The 24026-nt window shown below is 46.8% G+C and overlaps 2 protein-coding genes across 2 annotated transcripts in view; one reads left to right on the top strand and one right to left on the bottom strand.

Moving 5' to 3' along the window:
* Positions 1 to 24026, top strand: part of b4galt1l (DP-Gal:betaGlcNAc beta 1,4- galactosyltransferase, polypeptide 1, like) — a 390521-nt gene that overhangs the window by 283982 nt on the left and 82513 nt on the right. The gene's annotated exons all lie outside the window — the stretch shown is intronic.
* On the bottom strand, positions 350 to 23711 carry LOC310873821 (solute carrier family 22 member 4-like; the record flags this gene model as incomplete). Its single annotated transcript, XM_083786372.1, has 11 exons — positions 350 to 544; positions 3742 to 3877; positions 5120 to 5302; positions 6886 to 7100; positions 9387 to 9490; positions 9782 to 9908; positions 11881 to 12052; positions 12637 to 12791; positions 13012 to 13115; positions 13837 to 13936; positions 23392 to 23711. 11 exons carry the CDS (start codon positions 23709 to 23711, stop codon positions 409 to 411), a joined length of 1752 nt encoding a protein of 583 aa, XP_083642498.1. The 3' UTR covers positions 350 to 408.

The following is a 24026-nucleotide window of genomic DNA, read 5'->3' on the forward strand; positions in this document are numbered from 1 at the left end:
GGTCTGTGTCTGGGTAGGACGTTCTAGTCAGAGGATAAGGGTCTGGTTCTGGGAAGGACGTTCTCCTGTTCAGAGGGTCTGTGTCTGGGTAGGACGTTCTAGTCAGAGGATAAGGGTCTGGTTCTGGGAAGGACGTTCTCCTGTTCAGATGGTCTGTGTCTGGGTAGGACGTTATAGTCAGAGGATAAGGGTCTGGTTCTGGGAAGGACGTTCTCCTGTTCAGATGGTCTGGGTCTGGGAAGGACGTTCTCCTGTTCAGAGGATACGGGTCTGGTTCTGGGGAGGACGTTCTCCTGTTCAGAGGGTCTGTGTCTGGGTAGGACGTTCTAGTCAGAGGATAAGGGTCTGGTTCTGGGAAGGACGTTCTCCTGTTCAGATGGTCTGGGTCTGGGAAGGACGTTCTCCTGTTCAGAGGATACAGGTCTGGTTCTGGGAAGGACACTGGCTCCGGTCATCTCCACAGTGGTTCTTCTGTAGCGTTAAGGCTGACTGGTCCTTCTGGAGCTCAGCCTGGCCGCTGTGTCTCTGAAACAGTTTGGACAGCCTAACAGACACAACATAATTGCATTAATTAACAACTGATTGCTTTTCTTAGCAGAAAATACAGCAAGTCTGGAGAAGGAAAAAAAAACAGCTCACTGAAGTCTACCGTAGATACAACAAAAGTGGAGTCAATTCTACTGAAGTCAATGTACAAATAAACAATATTATGTTTGAATTCTATACCCTTCTTTAAACAAATAAACAATATGTTTGAATTATATACCCTTCTTTTTTTTTTTTTTTTTAAGATATTTTTTTGCGGCTTACGCCTTTTATTGATTTTTGAAGGGACAGACAGTAGGCTGACAGGAAACGGGAGAGAGATGGGGGGATGACATGCAGTAAAGGCCGGGTCGGGAGTCGAACCCGCGGCACACTGCGACTGGATTACCAGTCCGGTGCCCAGACCGTTACGCTACGGCCTGGGCCAATTATATACCCTTCTTTAAACAAATAAACAATATGTTTGAATTCTATACCCTTCTTTCCTTTCAGATCCGATCCCGATACCACAATTTCTGTGTTAGCCGATACCGATACCGAATACCGATACCAGAGATGTGATCTCGTGTTGTGTTTATAGCTATATAGCTATATATCTCGTGTTGTGTTTATAGCAACTCCAAAGCAAACTCCACATGCCCCAACATTGTATTTACCTGCCAGTGTCAAACCCCTTACCCCTGTGTCAGATCTGTGGTTAGACTGGCATAGTGTCAACCCCCTTACCCCTGTGTGGGATCGCTGGTTAGACTGGCATATTCACCGATACCGATATGACCCGATATGACAAATAAGTGCCGATACCGATACTTTTCCGATACGGATACAGTATTGGGACATCTCAATGTTTGCATGGCGTTTCAGCTAAAGAAAATTAATAAAAACTATAACCATTTGTATAGGCTGTATACCTTTCAAAACAGGGACCTATTTTTGGGATAGTTTTTCTATACATTTCAGATAAGGGTCAGGATTTAGAAGGTGTTTTCAGAATCGTCCTCAGGTCTAAATGGTAACCCATTCTGGACGGGAACCTCTTTTGGTGTTTTAAAGCATTATGTTATGCTTTAGCTATTGAAAAATAGCAGATCTACAAGCTCATAGCGCGGCACCGCGCTACGAGCTTGTAGGTCTGCTAGTTTGAAAAATCATGAAAATGTGCCTCAAATCTTTGAATATTATATTCTTTCAGAGCGAACGTTTTGACGTCAGGTCTAAATGGTGTAACGATGTTATTAGGTACCATGACGTTTCTGAGCGAGCAATGTGAAGTGTCACTGAGGAAGTCCAACTATCAGGTGTGACAACAATGTGATCTGATTGTCCCTTCTTTACTCAGCCATAGATTCAGCTCTAGTTCCTTCTTTACTCAGCCATAGATTCAGCTCTAGTTCCTTCTTTACTCAGCCATAGATTCAGCTCTAGTTCCTTCTTTACTCAGCCATAGATTCAGCTCTATAGTTCCTTCTTTACTCAGCCATAGATTCAGCCCTAGTTCCTTCTTTACTCAGCCATAGATTCAGCTCTATAGTTCCTTCTTTACTCAGCCATAGATTCAGCCCTAGTTCCTTCTTTATTCAGCCATAGATTCAGCTCTATAGTTCCTTCTTTACTCAGCCATAGATTCAGCTCTAGTTCCTTCTTTACTCAGCCATAGATTCAGCTCTAGTTCCTTCTTTACTCAGCCATAGATTCAGCTCTATAGTTCCTTCTTTACTCAGCCATAGATTCAGCTCTAGTTCCTTCTTTATTCAGCCATAGATTCAGCTCTATAGTTCCTTCTTTATTCAGCCATAGATTCAGCTCTATAGTTCCTTCTTTACTCAGCCATAGATTCAGCCCTAGTTCCTTCTTTACTCAGCCATAGATTCAGCTCTAGTTCCTTCTTTACTCAGCCATAGATTCAGCTCTAGTTCCTTCTTTATACTCAGGACGTAGCTCAGAAAACCGGGAAGGTTCTCTGCAGTGACCCGACCACTGCATGGTGTGACCTATGGGACCAGAGGCCTGGTGTGAGGGATGAGGTCATGGTGTAACCTACGGGACCAGAGGCCTGGTGTGAGGGATGAGGTCATGGTGTAACCTACGGGACCAGAGGCCTGGTGTGAGAGATGAGGTCATGGTGTAACCTACGGGACCAGAGGCCTGGTGTGAGGGGATGAGGTCATGGTGTAACCTACGGGACCAGAGGCCTGGTGTGAGGGATGAGGTCATGGTGTAACCTACGGGACCAGAGGCCTGGTGTGAGGGATGAGGTCATGGTGTAACCTACGGGACCAGAGGCCTGGTGTGAGGGGATGAGGTCATGGTGTAACCTACGGGACCAGAGGCCTGGTGTGAGGGATGAGGTCATGGTGTAACCTACGGAACCAGAGGCCTGGTGTGAGAGATGAGGTCATGGTGTAACCTACAGGACCAGAGGCTTGGTGTGAGGGATGAGGTCATGGTGTAACCTACGGGACCAGAGGCCTGGTGTGAGGGATGAGGTCATGGTGTAACCTACGGGACCAGAGGCCTGGTGTGAGGGATGAGGTCATGGTGTAACCTACAGGACCAGAGGCCTGGTGTGAGGGATGAGGTCATGGTGTAACCTACAGGACCAGAGGCCTGGTGTGAGGGATGAGGTCATGGTGTAACCTATGGGACCAGAGGCCTGGTGTGAGGGATGAGGTCATGGTGTAACCTACAGGACCAGAGGCCTGGTGTGAGGGATGAGGTCATGGTGTAACCTACGGGACCAGAGGCCTGGTGTGAGGGATGAGGTCATGGTGTAACCTACGGGACCAGAGGCCTGGTGTGAGGGATGAGGTCATGGTGTAACCTACGGGACCAGAGGCCTGGTGTGAGGGATGAGGTCATGGTGTGACCTACGGGACCAGAGGCCTGGTGTGAGGGATGAGGTCATGGTGTAACCTACGGGACCAGAGGCCTGGTGTGAGGGATGAGGTCATGGTGTAACCTACGGGACCAGAGGCCTGGTGTGAGGGGATGAGGTCATGGTGTAACCTACGGGACCAGAGGCCTGGTGTGAGGGATGAGGTCATGGTGTAACCTACGGGACCAGAGGCCTGGTGTGAGGGGTGAGGTCATGGTGTGACCTACGGGACCAGAGGCTTGGTGTGAGGGGATGAGGTCATGGTGTAACCTACGGGACCAGAGGCTTGGTGTGAGGGATGAGGTCATGGTGTAACCTACGGGACCAGAGGCTTGGTGTGAGGGATGAGGTCGGGCAGCTCCTGGTCTTTGGTTTCGGGCAGCAGCAGGCTGAGGAGGCCGGCCAGGACGGAGGCTCCGCCCATCAGGACGTAGGGGAGGAGCTTGTTGTACGTACCTATAGATAGAGGCAGAGGACAGGAATGAGCTGTCTGTCTGCACAGTCACACAGTCCTAGAACCTGTCTGTCTGCACAGTCACACAGTCCTATAACCTGTCTGTCTGCACAGTCACACAGTCCTAGAACCTGTCTGTCTGTCTGTCTGTCTGTCTGTCTGTCTGCACAGTCACACAGTCCTAGAACCTGTCTGTCTGTCTGCATAGTCACACAGTCCTAGAACCTGTCTATCTGTCTGCGCAGCCAGTCACACAGTCCTAGAACCTGTCTGTCTGTCTGTCTGTCAGTCTGTCTGTCTGTCTGCACAGTCACACAGTCCTAGAACTTGTCTGTCTGTCTGCACAGTCACACAGTCCTAGAACCTGTCTGTCTGCACAGTCACACAGTCCTAGAACCTGTCTGTCTGTCTGCACAGTCCTAGAACCTGTCTGTCTGTCTGTCTGTCTGCACAGTCACACAGTCCTAGAACCTGTCTGTCTGTCTGCACAGTCCTAGAACCTGTCTGTCTGTCTGTCTGTCTGTCTGTCTGTCTGTCTGTCTGTCTGCACAGTCACACAGTCCTAGAACTTGTCTGCCTGTCTGTCTGCACAGTCACACTGTCCTAGAACCTGTCTGTCTGTCTGTCTGTCTGCACAGTCACACAGTCCTAGAACCTCTCTGTCTGTCTGTCTGCACAGACAAACTGTCCTAGAAGCCGTCTGTCTGTCTGCACAGTCACACAGTCCTATAACCTGTCTGTCTGTATGCGCAGTCACACTGTCCTAGAACCTGTCTGTCTGCGTCTTGGGTGATTGTAATCTGTGGTAAGTACAGTATATGTCTCTGATGTCTTGGTACAGTGGACAGACTAGACGGTTAGGGAATGTAGCTCAGTTTCCACTTCATGTTGTGTGCAGTGGGTGCATAGTCTGCCTTCTCTGGGGAGAGACAGGTCTGCCTATGACGGCCTTTCTCCATTGCAAGACTGCACTCACTGAGTCTGTATCTAATTAACATTTGTCTTTGTTTTGGGTCGGTCACGGTGCTCAGGTATTCTGCCACGGTGTATTCTCTGTGTAGGGCCGGTTAGTTAGCGTTCTAGTTTACTCTTCTTTTGGGTTGCTTGTTTCCGATGTGCCTTTTCCCTGTGGAGCTCCTATCTAATTGGATAGGAGATGTTTGTTTTTTACACACACACACACACACACACACACACACACACACACACACACACACACACACACAGAGTACACCAGAGCTCACCGATGTAAGCGATGTACGGTGCCACGGTGCTGCCGATGCGGGAGGCCATGGACAGAGCCCCCAGAGCCGTGTTCCTGACCACGGTGGGGAACAGCTCCACAGAGTAGAGGTACATGAAGCCGAAGGCTCCGGTCACCAACATCTTCCCCGACGTCACCAGGACCACCGTGACCTGCGACAGGTCTGGAGGACATTCATTCAAACCTTTAGCTATTCTCCAAAGACATTGAGGTCGTCACCCTCATTGGCAGTGTCCCTTAGATAGCATTTCTGTAGACTTAGATAGCATTTGACACAGACTTATAGCATGTTATGTAGACAGCACTATAATTGTATTGTATATAGTCATAGCACGCCATAGTACATATGTATAGCATAGTAGTAAATATGTATAGTTTATATGTATAGTGTATGTATAGTTTCATTATATAGATATTCCACTGTTACTTTCTTAGCTTACGCATGTTTCATGATAAATGCTTTAATGTGATGTATTCCCATGCTTTTGTTCTCGCTCTGGATTAAGAGCGTCTGCTAAATGCCTAAATTGTAAATTGTAGTGTCGCCGAGATACAACAAAATACAACATTTCCAGAGCAATAAACAAAAACAGAACAGAAAACAGCAACATTTCCTCATCGCGTGATGTATAGCACATGTTTAAAAAGAGATAAACACATCTAAACATCTTCTCCAATATCACAAGGACCACGGTGACCTCAGACAGGTCTGGAGGAGAAACATCTTCTTTTTATGTTTTTTGTTTTTTATTTGTTTTTATTTTATATTTTTGAGGGCAGCTAGCCCCTCCTATATACAGGTTTAATGTTTGTCTTGTCTAGACGAACATTAAAAACAGAGTTTAATGTTTCTTTTGTCACTAGCACAAACATTAAATGCCATTTTAATGAACAGAGTGTAATGTTTGTTTTGTCTGTTACTGCTCAAATCGTCCTCGATGTTGTAAGATGATAAGAACGCCCCTCATGGACCCTCATGGACCACTGAGCCCCACGGCCCAGGATGGACCTCTGAGCCACGGCCCAGGATGGACCTCTGAGCCACGGCCCAGGATGGACCTCTGAGCCACGGCCCAGGATGGACCTCTGAGCCCCACGGCCCAGGATGGACCTCTGAGCCCCACGGCCCAGGATGGACCTCTGAGCCACGGCCCAGGATGGACTTCTGAGCCACGGCCCAGGATGGACCGCTGAGCCACGGCCCAGGATGGACCGCTGAGCCACGGCCCAGGATGGACCTCTGAGCCACGGCCCAGGATGGACCTCTGAGCCACGGCCCAGGATGGACTTCTGAGCCACGGCCCAGGATGGACTTCTGAGCCACGGCCCAGGATGGACCTCTGAGCCACGGCCCAGGATGGACCTCTGAGCCCCACGGCCCAGGATGGACCTCTGAGCCACGGCCCAGGATGGACCGCTGAGCCACGGCCCAGGATGGACCTCTGAGCCACGGCCCAGGATGGACCTCTGAGCCACGGCCCAGGATGGACCGCTGAGCCACGGCCCAGGATGGACTTCTGAGCCACGGCCCAGGATGGACCTCTGAGCCACGGCTCAGGATGGACCGCTGAGCCACGGCCCGGGCCTGGACCGCTGAGCCACGGCTCAGGATGGACCTCTGAGCCACGGCCCAGGCCAAGAGAAACATCTTCTAAGCATCATCTAAGCATCTTCCCCAACACCACTAGGACCAGAGCGACCACAGACACATTCTAAACACCTAAGCGCGCGTGTGTGCGTGCGTACCATCAGGGAGGGTCTTCAGCAGCAGCAGCAGCAGACCACTGAGCAGCAGGCTGGAGGGCAGCAGGGCGCGGCGCGGAGCGTACAGCATCACCAGCCACATGACGCTGTAGCTGACGAACTCCGTGGCCCCGGACACCAGGCAGTTGATGTAGGGGTCGCCGTCCATGTTGGCCGTGTTCAGAGACATCCCGTAGTATGTCATGGAGAGCACTATCCTATAGGCGGACAGAGAAACCCTGCATACGTCACATGGAGAGCACTATCCTATAGAGGGACAGAGAAACCCTGTATACGTCACATGGAGATCACTATCCTATAGAGGGACAGAGAAACCCTGTATACGTCACATGGAGAGCACTATCCTATAGAGGGACAGAGAAACCCTGTATACGTCACATGGAGAGCACTATCCTATAGAGGGACAGAGAAACCCTGTATACGTCACATGGAGATCACTATCCTATAGAGGGACAGAGAAACCCTGTATACGTCACATGGAGATCACTATCCTATAGGCGGACAGAGAAACCCTGTATACGTCACATGGAGAGCACTATCCTATAGACGGACAGAGAAACCCTGTATACGTCACATGGAGAGCACTATCCTATAGACGGACAGAGAAACCCTGTATACGTCATGGAGAGCACTATCCTATAGGACAGAGAAACCCTGTATACGTCACATGGAGAGCACTATCCTATAGGACAGAGAAACCCTGTATACGTCATGGAGAGCACTATCCTATAGAGGGACAGAGAAACCCTGTATACGTCATGGAGAGCACTATCCTATAGACAGACAGAGAAACCCTGTATACGTCACATGGAGATCACTATCCTATAGGACAGAGAAACCCTGCATACGTCATGGAGAGCACTATCCTATAGACGGACAGAGAAACCCTGTATACGTCACATGGAGATCACTATCCTATAGGACAGAGAAACCCTGCATACGTCATGGAGAGCACTATCCTATAGACGGACAGAGAAACCCTGTATACGTCACATGGAGAGCACTATCCTATAGGACAGAGAAACCCTGTATACGTCACATGGAGAGCACTATCCTATAGGACAGAGAAACCCTGTATACGTCACATGGAGAGCACTATCCTATAGGACAGAGAAACCCTGTATACGTCACATGGAGATCACTATCCTATAGACGGACAGAGAAACCCTGCATACGTCATGGAGAGCACTATCCTATAGGACAGAGAAACCCTGTATACGTCACATGGAGAGCACTATCCTATAGAGGGACAGAGAAACCCTGTATACGTCATGGAGATCACTATCCTACAGAGGGACAGAGAAACCCTGTATACGTCACATGGAGATCACTATCCTACAGAGGGACAGAGAAACCCTGTATACGTCACATGGAGATCACTATCCTATAGACAGACAGAGAAACCCTGTATACGTCACATGGAGATCACTATCCTATAGACGGACAGAGAAACCCTGTATACGTCACATGGAGATCACTATCCTATAGACGGACAGAGAAACCCTGTATACGTCACATGGAGAGCACTATCCTATAGACGGACAGAGAAACCCTGTATACGTCACATGGAGAGCACTATCCTATAGACGGACAGAGAAACCCTGTATACGTCACATGGAGAGCACTATCCTATAGACGGACAGAGAAACCCTGTATACGTCATGGAGAGCACTATCCTATAGAGGGACAGAGAAACCCTGTATACGTCACATGGAGAGCACTATCCTATAGGACAGAGAAACCCTGTATACGACATGGAGAGCACTATCCTATAGACGGACAGAGAAACCCTGTATACGTCACATGGAGAGCACTATCCTATAGACGGACAGAGAAACCCTGTATACGTCACATGGAGATCACTATCCTATAGGACAGAGAAACCCTGTATACGTCACATGGAGAGCACTATCCTATAGAGGGACAGAGAAACCCTGTATACGTCACATGGAGAGCACTATCCTATAGGACAGATAAACCCTGCATACGTCAGAGCCCTGCACTTCCGCTTGACTTGGACACACAGGGCTCTAACGAACTGCAGCGGCCAATGAGGTCGCTCCAATGAACAGCAGCGGCCAATGAGGTCACTCCAAAGAACTGCAGCGGCCGTTGTTTTTTGAACAACGGCGGTATTGTTTTTTTGACAGGTTTAATGTTTGTCTTTAGTTCAATGTTTGTTTTGTAAACGCATTGACAATGTTGGGAAAATGTACGTCACATTGTCCCTCATTACGTCATACTGTCTCTCTATTGTTAATGGCGTTGTTGGCGTAATGTTTGTGTTTTGTTTTACATCACCTAATCAACATGAGTTAGACTTTAATATATTAGCGGCCCTCACTTCACACGGGTGTGATCGCTGTGTACCACAGTATGATGTTGATGATCTCATCATGTTGTGTTGTGTACGATGTGCGTGCATGCGTGCGTGCTTGCATGCGTGTGTGCGTAAGTGTGTGTGTGTGTGTGTGGGTGCGTACCACAGTATGACGTTGATGCTCATCATGTTTCTGATGTTGGAGGTTCTGACGAGGTCCAGCAAGGAGTAACTGTGCTGTCTGTCTGTAGGACCAGACTCTGCCTTCTGCACACACACACACACACACACACACACACACACACACACAGTATGTGTGTGTGGACGTGAAAGTGAGTGAAAGCCTCCATAACAAGTCAGTCGACAAAAATAACCAATCTACAAGATCACAGATCACTGCACGTAGATCTGTCTACCTGTCGGTCCGTGTCCCTTTTATGCCCATATATGGAGTTCTGTGTCAGCCCAGCCTTGTGTGCATGCGTGCGTGCGTGTGTGTGTGTGTGTGTGTGTGTGTGTGTGTGTGTGCGTGCGTGCGTGTACTTGGATCAAACTGACGTCTTCCACTCTGAAGATGACCTCGGGTGCCATCACTCCGTTCTTCTTCGCTGCAGCCCTGAGAATAAGCTCCGCCTCCTCGATGCGGCCCTGAGCCAATAGCCAGCGAGGAGACTCTGGGATGTACCTATATAGCCATTGGACAGGAGGACACGTGTCAGTCATCTTACAGAGACAGAAAGGGAGGGTCGCCAATGGCTTCCACCAAGCACCCAGAACTGCGCAAGAACAGAGCAGTTGTTTTCCATCAGACACAGTTGCACTCGTTTTCAAATATAATTTTGTCGCTATGCCACACTGCTGTTGTACCCTACTGGTCCTTGAGAGTTGTAATGAACACAGGAGTCCTGAGACCTAAACCCACACCCTGCGTTTGTTGACCGGGGTCCCTCAGATCTCTTTTTGTCCATCCTCTACACCACATGTCTTTGCAACGCATCGCGGGTCTGCGTGCGACGTGGAATCACACTACAAGTAGCAGTTTCACTGTACCGCCAAATCATCATCACATCATCACAACCAACGTGTTATTGCCAGGTAGATAACACTGGCAGGCAGCCAAATGTAGCAGTATATTATAATATCAACCTTATATCTGGAAGAACGGGACACTTAATAATACATTGTTTTGTTATAAATGTCCAGTTGACAAAACAGACATAGCTAAGCCGGGGATGGCTTGTTTCCAGGCTTATGATAACTTGTATTATCCCAAACCCTAACTAACATCAGTCTTAACCGGCCACGTAGGTCGCTAACCCTAACCTCAGTCTTAACCGGCCACGTAGATCACTATTCTTTTTTTTTCACATTTTTTATCCCACGATTTTGTAACCAAGTTTTCTTTTCACCCAGTGCCAATTATCTAATGTAATCCTGGGCGCTACACTTCCTCTGCCAACCTGGGGGGGCAGCGGACTGACCTCATGCCTCCTTCTATGCATGAGGAGTCCAAGCTGCTTCTTTTCACCTGACAGAGGGGAATTTCCCCGGCCGGACGTAGTGCGTGGAAGGGACACGTTATTCCGACCAGTTCCTTTCCCCTCCATCAGGCGCCCCGGCTGGCCAGGGGGAGGTAGTTTTAGAGACCAGGATTACAGCATGTTTTTGTGAGGGTATCTACCCTAGGGGACACGGGGAGAACATGCAAACTCCACACAGAAAGGCCCTATCGCCAACCCCCGCCTCGGGTATGGGCACTGATGACGCGGAGGAGGGAACACGCCGCCAGTGCCCACAGCGTCCCCAGCGGGAATCGAACCCAGGACCTTCTAGCTGTGAGGCGACAGCACTACCAACTGTGCCACCGTGCCCCTCTAACATCAGTCTTAACCGGCCACATAGGTCACTAACCCTAACATCAGTCTTAACCGGCCACATAGGTCACTAACCCTAACATCAGTCTTAACCGGCCACATAGGTCACTAACCCTAACCTCAGTCTTAACCGGCCACATAGGTCACTAACCCTAACATCAGTCTTAACCGGCCACATAGGTCACTAACCCTAACCTCAGTCTTAACCGGCCACGTAGGTCAGACTAACGGGAGGTCAGACTTGTGGTCAGTCCATCTACAAAATGGCCACCACCACTATGCCCTTCTGAATGGCTTGGACAGAGACACTCACCACCACAGAGGGACACAGAGGGACAGAGACACTCACCACCACAGAGGGACATAGAGGGACAGAGACACTCACCACCACAGAGGGACATAGAGGGACAGAGACACTCACCACCACAGAGGGACACAGAGAGACAGAGACACTCACCACCACAGAGGGACATAGAGGGACAGAGACACTCACCACCACAGAGGGACATAGAGGGACAGAGACACTCACCACCACAGAGGGACATAGAGGGACAGAGACACTCACCACCACAGAGGGACATAGAGGGACAGAGACACTCACCACCACAGAGGGACAGAGACACTCACCACCACAGAGGGACACAGAGCAGGCCAGGCAGGGACAGAGACACTCACCACCACAGAGGGACATAGAGGGACAGAGACACTCACCACCACAGAGGGACATAGAGGGACAGAGACACTCACCACCACAGAGGGACATAGAGGGACAGAGACACTCACCACCACAGAGGGACACAGAGCAGGCCAGGCAGGGACAGAGCCAGCAGCAGCGTTCTCCAGCTCCTGATGCTCCAGGCGAACAGAGGCAGGACGGTGTAGCCCAGAGCGTAGGCGTACGGTGCTCCAATCGCCCCGAACAGGATCCTCACCCTGCTCGTCAGCAGCTCAAAACCTGGGCAGGGCAGGGCAGGGCAGGGCAGGGCAGGGCAAGGCAGGGCAGGGCAGGGCAGGGCAGGGCAGGGCAGGGCAGGGCAGGGCAGGGCAGGGCAGGGCAGGGCAGGGCAGAGAAAGGCAGGGCAGGGCAAGGCAAAGGAAAGCAGGTAAGGTACAATAAGGCAGCTTTTGTTTATTTTTCCTTTCCTTTATTCAGGGATTGTGCAGGGAAGCACGTTGAGAGCAAGCTCTCTTTCAAGGATGTCCCAATCACCACAGCATATAAAACACAATACATACAGTATATATAGGCCTAATCACAGATGCAAATGAATATAGTGTAGTATAAGGGCCGATTCATATTTTAGAGCCGAATAAAAGTCGGTTCGGCACTGTAGAGCCTACAATGTGTCGTCATTTGAGGTTCAGGGGGGCGGGTATCGTCCTAAAGTCGGCTCTTCGGTGCTACTGAAAATTTCTGACGAGCCAAAATCATTTCGGCACTACAGCACCGAAACAGCGGTAAAATAGGAGTATGAATCGGCCCTTAGTATTATAAACTCATCTGGGCCACAGCAGTGTACTAGTACATCACACGCGTACCCAGTATGAAGCCACAGCAGTACTTGGCGATCTCTCCCACGGCCACGATGAAGTACATCACGCAGAACATCTCCCAGCTGGTTGAGGCCGCCTGGACGACACTGAACACGGTCTGGATCGCCATGGAGACGAAGAACGTGACACGCCTACCATACCTATATATGGACATTTAGAAGATGAGCTGAATATACAGTGTGTAGCATAGCTACAGTACGTACACACACACAACACACACATGTAACTACGACAGACAGACAGGTTACCTGTCAGACAGGTATCCAGACAGACAGACAGACAGACAGACAGACAGACAGGTTACCTGTCAGACAGGTATCCAGACAGACAGACAGACAGACAGACAGACAGACAGGTTACCTGTCAGACAGGTATCCAGACAGACAGGATCCTCCCAGAATTCCCAGGAAGAAGACGGTCATGGTGAACGGTGCCTTCCAGCCGTCCTCACACACCAGAGACCACTGTGACGCGCACGCACACACACACACACACACACACACACACACACACACACACACACACACACACACACACACACACACACACACACACACACACACACACACACACACACACGCACACACACACACACACACACACACACACACACACACACACACACACACACACACGCACACACACACACACACACACACACGCACACACACACACACACACACACACACACACACACACACACACACACGCACACACACACACACACACACACACACACACACACACACACACACACACACACACACACACACACACACACACACACACACACCATTTTCAATATCAATAGTGCAACTAGCAGATCTACAAGCTTGTACAAAACACGCTTGTTGAATTGGGTTTGACTCGATTGCTGAATTCCTACAATGACCATAATGCTTTGCTGCACTGCTCCTCCTTGTGGAGAGGGTGAGGGCTCTCTTACTGAGACAACATAGTCCAAGAAGGAGGTGCGAGCAATGCCCGATGAGTCATCAGGCATTTGAAATCCTAAAATATCTAAAAAACACATAAAACCACACATAAAACCCCAGGGAAGTGTTGAATTGTGTCCTAAACATCGTTCAAATGAGAGCTGGTTGCAAAAGGGGTGAAGTGGCCCTTTAAGTACAATGGGTTACTCAGTAAATGTAGGCTATAGTGTCCAGAGGATTGACCTCTGACCTCAGTGACGATGGTGGAGGAGTATCTCTCTGATCCAAACACCCAGCCGTCAACACAGCCCTCGGTCTGGTTGCCGTGGAAACCACCTCCTTGTTTGTACCTGCAACGTAAACACAATGGCTGCGATAATAAGACTATATCAAATAAATAACGGTAGTGGGTCGCACACACCAAGACTGCAGTTCAAAACATTTATTTCATTTTGAACAACGAACAACAAATGTTTCGGCTATCCAGCCTTCACCAGTACTGATGAAGCTACTCCTATAGTGGAACGGTTATCATAATACGAATTGACTTATATTGACCCTATAAACAGTTTAATTAATATCGGTATGGCTTTACCCGTGACAATCATAGCCCGTTGTTAGGGCTCTGACTCATGGCCTATTACTGTTTTTTTCCCATACATAGATAGATAGATTGTAACTGTTGCCACTACAAATAATATAATTTGTTTATATTTCTAAAAGGTACAAGTTCATAATTAAGTTACATTTATGTTAGAACATTATTTCATTGCTTTTCTTGTCAAGTTGTTGTAATGCTATTATTTTGAAGAGTCAATGCCCTGTTCTGTCTGTGTCTCGTTTGGTCTGCGCATGTCAATTGGGCACACGGATCAAGCCACAAGAAACAGCAGCAAGGTGCAAAGCAGCTCCAGCTTGCACTGGTCACAAAGAGACTGTAAAGTTACAAGAAATAAGAGACTGTCTAACTGATAAGAAAGGGTTATAAGGACCTGAAGATTGCAGAGTATCCCCCCCTTTGTTACGCACGCAGCCAACGAGGTATTTGTTGTTTGTTTTGTCTGTTTTGCTACGTGAAATGTTTGCATCTACATGCTGTAACGTCCTTGTTTTATTGTTTTATTGTTTAGTTTTCACGGTGATTTGGAGGACCAACAACCCTACAAATAAATCAGTTCAAGGAAACCACTTGTGTCTGTTTGTGCGCGGAGGGAGTTACAGTGAAAACTCGCACTGTTCATCGACGCAGTGGACAACGCACGCTAATTGACAGTCTGCAAGATCAAAGGACCAGGCCAGCTGCACGGAGTGATCGTCAGCAAGCACCGACAGATGAGCCCGTTCAGCGCCGCCACCCCCCCCCCCCCCCCCCCCCGCCTCTTCCCCCCTCAGTCCTTCTCACACACACTTCACACACAGAAGAAAAGGTAATCTGAACGTTTTCAAGACAATAAGGCTATGAAGAAAATGGACATTAAATCAGCAGTACTCTAAGTAGAAAGAGGGCTTCTGGAAACGTTTGAAGATACTTAGGAGTGTGTGGTAAAGTTTTGGACTAATCTGCTCATTCAATTTAATTGAATCTTGTCATTATACAAGACACACTTGAGGTGCAAAGTTAAAAAAGGACACTATATTTTTTTGTTTTGATATTATACCAAGTTAAAGTTGTATTGGTTTTACAAAAAATAATTCAAGGTATTTGCCATTTGATTTGATATTGAAGTATTTCAACTGCCTTTGATATTTTAGTTTTGAAGTGATTTAAAGTGTATATAGTGAACGTTTTGAAAGTAATATTCTGAAAAGGTAATATTCAAAGGTTGAATTAAGAAAGTTGAATTTAAGATTTGATTTGTTTAAGCTTTAAGGTATTTACATTTAGGATATTTACTGCATTTAAGTGATATTTACAAGTTTATCTAACAAGGATTGACAGAAATTCCATTTACTGTCAATATTTTCTCTGGGCAATTTAAGGGTCTTATTTACAAGTAGGTTATCATTTAAGAATTGATTAAAATGTCAGATCCAGGTGCACCTACAGAACAGGAAAGGGACAGTATTAGGGAGAGAAAGGATTCCCAACCCCGACCTGAAGAGGAAAGACACCAGGAAGAAGCACGACCTGAAGAAAAGGAAGTGCGTGGTGCTGAAGAGGAACCGCAGCAAGAGGAAACTCAGATGCCGAGACGAAGTGAAAGAACAAGAAACCTAACAGAAAAGGGCAAAGAAATGCAAGCGGACAAAATTAAAGTTTTGCAACAAAGCTTCAACTACTGCTATAACAAATGGAGATCACAGGCTAAATTTTCCAAGGAGACGTTATCACAAACGGAGCCTCTGAGTGAGACATTGATTAACGACATAATTCGTGAACTCAAAGGTTTCACTGCACATGTCACAGGTGCTTACGATAACCTGCGTCAAGTCTCAGCTCCAGAGCAGGACATCCGACGAAAGGTTGATCAGTGTGTGGAAATCTCCAAGTTCATTCTCTTCAGAGCCGCAAGTCGACGGGATGGAAATATTCCAGCAGAGGAGCCAGAATGGCCAGAAGCAGGCTCTATCTTTGACTCAAGTTGTAAATCACTCTCTGTCGCTTCTATCGGGAAAGGCGGCTCAGACCATTCCACTAGGTCTTCTGTAAGAAGACAAGAAGCTGCCGCTGAAGCTGCTGCGAACCAAGCTGTTCTAAAAGTGATAGAACAACAAGAAATAGAACAATCTGAATTGGACCTCCTCGAGCAAGAAGCTAAAAGGAAGTTAGCTGATCAAGAGGCAGCAATCAGAAAGCACCACTTGCAGCAAGAAGCAGATGAGCTAGAGAGAGAAGCAGATTCAAGGAAAAGAAGAATTCAGAGAGAGGAAGAGGCAGCTCAAATGAAAGCTCAACTAGAAGAAGAGCATATAGCTCTACAAAGGACTCTGGATGAAAAACGGAGAAAAATAAAGAAATTGGAAACAGTGAAAAATCTTAATGCAGCACAAGCAAGAATGCTGGTGTATGATCAAGGGAGCATCAAAGAAGAACGGAAAGACATATTACTGGAAAATAAGAGAGTAGCAGATAAACAAGTACCTGCTCTCACAAGTCATCAGTCCAGTCATACGTCTCCCGTGCCACAAGCCTCTCATGACAGTACAGCAGAGCTCGTTAAGATGCTGGCAGGCGCTTTAAGTGCCAACAGAATAACAATTCCTGAACCTCCAGTATTCAGTGGGGATCCATTGAAGTACATCGACTGGAAACTATCTTTTGAAATACTGATAGACCAGAGGAACATACAAGAGAAGGAGAAGATATACTACCTACGAAGATACATCGGTGGTCAAGCAAAGAAGGCTCTTGATGGCTACTTCCTGCTCGGAACCGAATCTGCCTATGTTGCAGCATGGGAGATTCTGGAGGAGAGATACGGAAACCCATTCACAATTGCCAAGGCGTACAGAGACCAGCTTCAAGCATGGCCTAAGATTGGGTCGAAGGACAGCTTTGAGCTCAGAGAATTTACAGATTTTCTCCGCAGTTGTGAAGCTGCCATGATCAACAACAAGACATTGCAGATCCTGAATGACTGTAATGAGAACAGGAAAATCCTTTCTAAGTTACCAGATTGGCTAACGGCCGCATGGAATCGGAAGGTTATGGAAATGGAAGAAGAGAGAAATCAATTTCCCTCATTCAGCCACTTTGTCAGATTTCTAACAAGAGAAGCAAGAATTGCCTGCAACCCTGTCACTTCACTTCATTCATTGAAACAAGGTGAAGCTGACAACCCAAAGTCCCAAAGACAACAAAGTTTTGCAGCAAAGGCACTGAATACAAGCTCCAATGAAGAGACACTGACTACAAGCTCCAATGAAAAGACTGTCATAAAATGCAGTTTCTGCGAGAAGATGGGACATGAGCTACACCGATGCAGAAAATTCATGGAGAAAGAAATGTCAGAAAGAATCAAGTTTGTTCAAACTGAACGACTTTGTTTTGGTTGTCTCAGGTCTGGGCACCAATCAAAAGGCTGCGACAGTAGGAGTGTTTGTGAAACATGCCAAAGGAAGCATCCTACTTGTCTGCATGAAGAGCGAACCAGAGAACAAAGACCACCACAAGCTAAGCCAAGTACAAGTCAAGAAACCCACAATGGAAGACCTCAATCATCTCAACACAGAGAAACAACTACAGACGCTACTTCACTTAGAGTAATACTCCAAGAAGCAAACGCACAAACGTCTGCAATAATTCCAGTCTGGCTTTCATCCACAACTCAACCAACACAAGAAGTGCTTGTATATGCGCTGTTGGATTCTCAAAGCGACACAACCTTTGTGCTTAGTGAAGTAGCAGAAGCTTTGGAAGCAAGTAAAGAACAAGTCAAGCTCAAGCTCTCTACTATGACTGCAAGAACTACAGTAATAAGCTCCCAAAGAGTAAACAACCTGCAAGTAAGAGGCTTTTACTCAGGAGAGAAGATCCCCTTACCACCAGTCTATACACGTGATTTTATTCCTGCCAACAGAACTCACATACCTACAGATGAGACCGCAAAGTCATGGACCCATCTAGAGCATCTCCAACATGAGATACCACATCTGCAAGACTGTGAAGTAGGTTTACTCATTGGATACAACTGCTCACAAGCCTTACTTCCAAGGGAAGTGGTGTCTGGTAAAGAAAACCAGCCTTACGCACAGCGCACAGACCTTGGATGGAGTATTGTTGGACACCGGAATCCCTGTGTAGACTACGGCGATGCTTTCGGAATAAGCCATCGCATAGTGATGAGACAAGTGACACCTGATATGGAGACTTCTGTCAATCTCAAAACTGAAGTACACTATGTGTGTCGAACCAAAGTAAAGGAAATCACTCTCTCTGACATCATAAAGGTTCTTGAATCAGACTTCTCCGAAAGAGCCATAGAGGATGATCCAGTGTCTCAAGATGACATCAAGTTCCTTTCTAAAATGAGAGAGAACATCACACAAAAGGACAATGGCCACTACGAAATGCCATTACCGTTCAAAGAAGAACGACCACACTTGCCCAACAACAAGATATGTGCAGTGCACCGCCTAACTTCTCTTGAAAGGAGACTAAAGAAAGACCAAAAGTACTACAGAGACTATGTCAACTTTATGGATGACATAATTAAGCGCGGTGACGCAGAGAAGGTGCCGGATGAAGAATTGGACAGTCAGTCCGTTTGGTACATTCCTCATCATGGAGTTTACCATCCACATAAACCAGAGAAAATACGTGTAGTATTTGACTGTTCCGCCAAGTTTCATGACACATCCCTCAACGACCATCTGCTCACCGGCCCTGATTTAACTAACACCATGGTGGGTGTCCTATGCCGCTTCCGCAAGAGTTCTGTCGCAGTCATGTGCGACGTTGAAAGAATGTTTCACCAGTTTCACGTGAGAAAGGAAGATCAAGATTATTTAAGATTTCTGTGGTGGGAGAATGGCAATATGGAAACCGCACCATCAACCTACAGGATGAAGGTTCACTTGTTTGGAGCGGCCTCGTCTCCTGGCTGTGCCAATTTCGGCCTGAAACATTTGGCAGCACAAGGGCAAGGTCAGTTCAGTGAAGATGCCATACGCTTCATTCAAAGAAATTTCTATGTAGACGATGGTCTAACCAGTGTTCAAACTGAAGAAGAAGCAAGCCAGCTTGTCAAGGAAGCAAGAGAACTTTGCTCCACTGGCAAGTTAAGACTTCACAAGTTTGTCTCCAACAGTGAGAAAGTGATGGCAACAATTCCGGAAGGAGAACGTGCGGCAATCAAAGATCAAGACATGGCCTTGAGTTTACCTCACATTGAAAGAGCTCTAGGAGTGGAGTGGTGTATAACTTCTGACACCTTCAAATTCAGAGTTAAAGTGAAACCCAATCCACTAACAAGAAGGGGCGTGCTCTCTACCGTAGCGTCCATGTATGATCCCTTGGGGTTCCTGTCACCCTTCATCCTTCTGGGGAAACAAATACTTCAACAAATGTGCAGAGAGAAAGTCGGCTGGGATGAGGAACTTCCAGAAAGTCTCAGACCTCAGTGGGAGTCCTGGATTAGAGACCTACCCAATTTAGCTGAAATGCAAATTGAAAGATCCTACTTACCTTCAAGTTTTGGCGACGTCAAAAGGTATGAGCTGCACCATTTTGCTGACGCGAGCGTCTCTGGATACGGTGTATGTACTTACCTGCGAGCCGTCAACAAGTCAGATGAAGTCCATTGCTGTCTGGTAATGGGAAAGTCAAGAGTTACGCCAACCAAAGTCACTACTATACCAAGACTGGAACTCTCAGCGGCTGTTGTAGCAGTTCGAACCAGTGACATGCTCCGAAACGAGCTAGAAATCCAAGATCTGCAAGAGTTCTTTTGGACAGATTCCACAGTCGTTCTAGGCTACATAAACAATGATGCCAGAAGGTTCCAAGTGTTTGTAGCCAACCGTATACAGAGAATCAAGTCAAGTACAAAGCCCGAACAGTGGGCTCATGTAGCCTCTGAAGACAATCCGGCAGATCACGCCTCCCGAGGTTTGACTGCAGAGCAACTTAAGACCTCAAACTGGTTTATAGGACCAAAGTTTCTCTGGCAAAGACAGCTACCCCTAAGAGAGAGCAAGGTGGGAGAAATCAAGGAAGACGATCCTGAACTCCGTAAGGCTTTTGTGTGTACCACCAAGGCAGAAGAAGCTAGATCATTGCTGGATCGCCTAGAGAAGTTCTCTGATTGGTCAAGAGGAGTAAGAGCTATTGCCAAATTGAAACGACATGTCAAAGAACACAAAGGGGTGAAACAACAAACCAGTGAAAGTACAAGTCTGGAAGAAAGGAAAGAAGCAGAACTTGCTATCATCAAGCTAGTTCAAGCAGAAGCATTCTCAGATGAGATAAAGAGCTTGGAACTTAAGAAAGCAGTTACCAAGACTACGGACAGTAAGCTGTGCAAGCTAAATCCATTTTTGGATGAAGAAGGCATTCTAAGAGTGGGAGGACGCTTGAGTCAGGCCGCGTTACACCCACACGTGAAGCATCCAGCCATACTCCCAAAGAGCAGCCACATTACAGCTTTACTCATTAAGCACTTCCACGAAAAGGTGCATCATCAAGGACGTGGAATGACGACGAACGAACTGCGAGCTAATGGATGGTGGATCCTGGGATGCAGTAGCGCCGTCTCGTCGCACATATTCAAATGTGTCAAGTGTCGAAAGTACAGAAGAAGTACTGAGGAACAGAGAATGGGTGACCTACCTGAAGATAGAACAGAGGCAACTCCACCCTTCATTTACACAGGCATAGACTGCTTCGGTCCGATCTATGTTAAAGAAGGAAGGAAGGACATCAAAAGATATGGACTCATACTTACCTGTCTATGCTCAAGGGCCATACACATTGAAGTTGTTGACGATATGACAACTGACGCATTTATCAATGCTTTGAGAGCGTTCATTGCCATAAGAGGAAATATTCGTCAACTAAGAAGTGACCAAGGCACCAATTTTGTTGGTGCAAGGAGAGAGTTTGCAGAACTCATGAGAGGAATGGATCAAGAAAGAGTGAAGGCTCTCGGATGTGAGTTTCTTATGAACCCCCCAGCGGCTAGTCACATGGGCGGCATTTGGGAGAGGCAAATAAGAACCATAAGAAGTGTTCTTACTGCTGTTCTCGACCAGTCGGCACAAAGGCTCGACACAACCTCACTAAGAACATTCCTATATGAGGTCATGGCCATCATTAACAGCAGACCACTTACCGTTGAACACTTGAATGACCCATCTGGACCTGAACCTTTAACTCCGAACCATATCCTTACAATGAAGTCCACAATACTACTGCCCCCACCTGGACAATTTGTTAAAGAAGATCTTTATCTCAAGAAGAGGTGGCGCAGAGTCCAGTATTTGGCCAATGAGTTTTGGACTCGTTGGAGAAAGGAATACCTTTTGAACCTACAGTCAAGACAAAAGTGGCACAAGAACAGAAGGAACTCGAAGGTCAACGACATTGTCCTTCTGCAAGACGATCTGGCACCACGCAACAAATGGAAGCTGGCCAGAATCACCGATGTCTACCCAGGGTCAGATGGTAGGGTGAGAAAACTAAAACTGATGGTTAGCGACACCACATTTGACAAGAAGGGAACGCCCACAACTAAAACAGGGTTTCTTGAGAGACCTGTACAGAAGATTGTCACTCTGCTTGAAGCAGAGGAAAGGGTTTAATGTTTTGCCTGAAATTTCTTGGGAAAGGTTTAATAACTGTAATGGTTTATTTTATTTTGAAGTATTAAAAGGAAATCCCACAAGAAGGTTTTGTGAGATTTGGTGGGAGTGTAACTGTTGCCACTACAAATAATATAATTTGTTTATATTTCTAAAAGGTACAAGTTCATAATTAAGTTACATTTATGTTAGAACATTATTTCATTGCTTTTCTTGTCAAGTTGTTGTAATGCTATTATTTTGAAGAGTCAATGCCCTGTTCTGTCTGTGTCTCGTTTGGTCTGCGCATGTCAATTGGGCACACGGATCAAGCCACAAGAAACAGCAGCAAGGTGCAAAGCAGCTCCAGCTTGCACTGGTCACAAAGAGACTGTAAAGTTACAAGAAATAAGAGACTGTCTAACTGATAAGAAAGGGTTATAAGGACCTGAAGATTGCAGAGTATCCCCCCCTTTGTTACGCACGCAGCCAACGAGGTATTTGTTGTTTGTTTTGTCTGTTTTGCTACGTGAAATGTTTGCATCTACATGCTGTAACGTCCTTGTTTTATTGTTTTATTGTTTAGTTTTCACGGTGATTTGGAGGACCAACAACCCTACAAATAAATCAGTTCAAGGAAACCACTTGTGTCTGTTTGTGCGCGGAGGGAGTTACATAGATAGATAGATAGATAGATAGATAGATAAGATAGATAGGATAGATAAGATAGATAAGATAGATAAGATAGATAAGATAGATAAGATAGATAGGATAGATAAGATAGATAAGATAGATAGGATAGATAAGATAGATAAGATAGATAGGATAGATAAGATAGATAAGATAGATAGGATAGATAAGATAGATAAGATAGATAGGATAGATAAGATAGATAAGATAGATAGGATAGATAGGATAGATAAGATAGATAAGATAGATAAGATAGATAGGATAGATAAGATAGATAAGATAGATAAGATAGATAGATAGATAGATAGATAGATAAGATAGATACCGGTAGTTAGTAAGTCAACAGGAAACGGGGAGAGAGATGGGGAGACACACAGTAAAGGTTCGTCAGGTTTGGGACTCGAACCCGTGACACACTGTAATGCTGGATTACCAGCCAAGGTGCCTGGACCGCTAAGGCCTCACTCACACCTAAGACACACGTGTGTCCTGGGGGGGGGGGGGGGAGAAGAGAGCCATGCAACAAGGCTGTGTCATGAAACTCCCATTGGAAACGCATTGAGGCGGCCATGACACACAGAAGACAACAGGACACGAGTGTGTCTTACGTGCAGTGAGGCCTAAGCCGGCCCAGGACTATTACTGGGATTTTTTTGAACCCATTCTGACCTGAGATCAGATTCTAAAAATGTCTTCTACATCCTGACAGTTTTCTGAAAAAGCTAGGTTGCTATGTCAGTCGCTCTTCAATTTTTCAAAAATAGCAGACCTACAAGCTCTATGAGCTTGTAGATCTGCTATTTTTCAATAGCTAAATTACAACATAATGCTAACACCAAAATGGGTTAAGCTATACCATAAATGTAAACGTGCGACTGTTATAACTTATACGTACCTGGAGCAGCGGCTGAGCATGAGCACCCCTTTCACCTCCTCCAGGGGGAAGGAGTGGTTTAGCTCCAGACTGAAGGAGGGCGAGGAGGAGGAGGAGGGGGAGGAGGAGGAGGAGGAGAAGGAGGAGGAAGAGGAGGAGGAGGAGTTGGAGTCCCCGTCCAGGGCAGGGAGGCGGCAGCGGTGAGGAGGGATGTCCGCCAGGAACACCATGGCGATGCCCACGTAACCGTTATTGACCACGCTCAGGCTGAGCAGCACGAACACCGTCTTCTCAAACGCCCCCCAGTGGCCCAGGAAGGACACTGCATCATCGTAGTCCATCGCTATATGTCATTAAAGGAACACAAGGTCATCAATGAGTTCCTACCAGGAGTCATCCATGAGTTCTTTTTTGGAATATATATATATATATTTTTTTAAGAAAAACGTCTCTCTCACACGTACAGCATGCCAGTGATCACCCTCCCTGTGCCAAGTTGCCTACCCCTGGTTTAACCGAATTTAAAATAATGTCTTCTAAATCATGACAGTTTTCTGCGATACCTATGTTTCTACATCAGTGGTGCTCAATATTTCATATCAAGGATCTGAAAATAGCAGACGATTTGCAACGATTTGAGTAAATAAGTTTGCTCT

This window comes from Protomyctophum parallelum, assembly GCF_964188405.1.
Source record: "Protomyctophum parallelum genome assembly, chromosome: 16".
Taxonomy (NCBI): domain Eukaryota; kingdom Metazoa; phylum Chordata; class Actinopteri; order Myctophiformes; family Myctophidae; genus Protomyctophum; species Protomyctophum parallelum.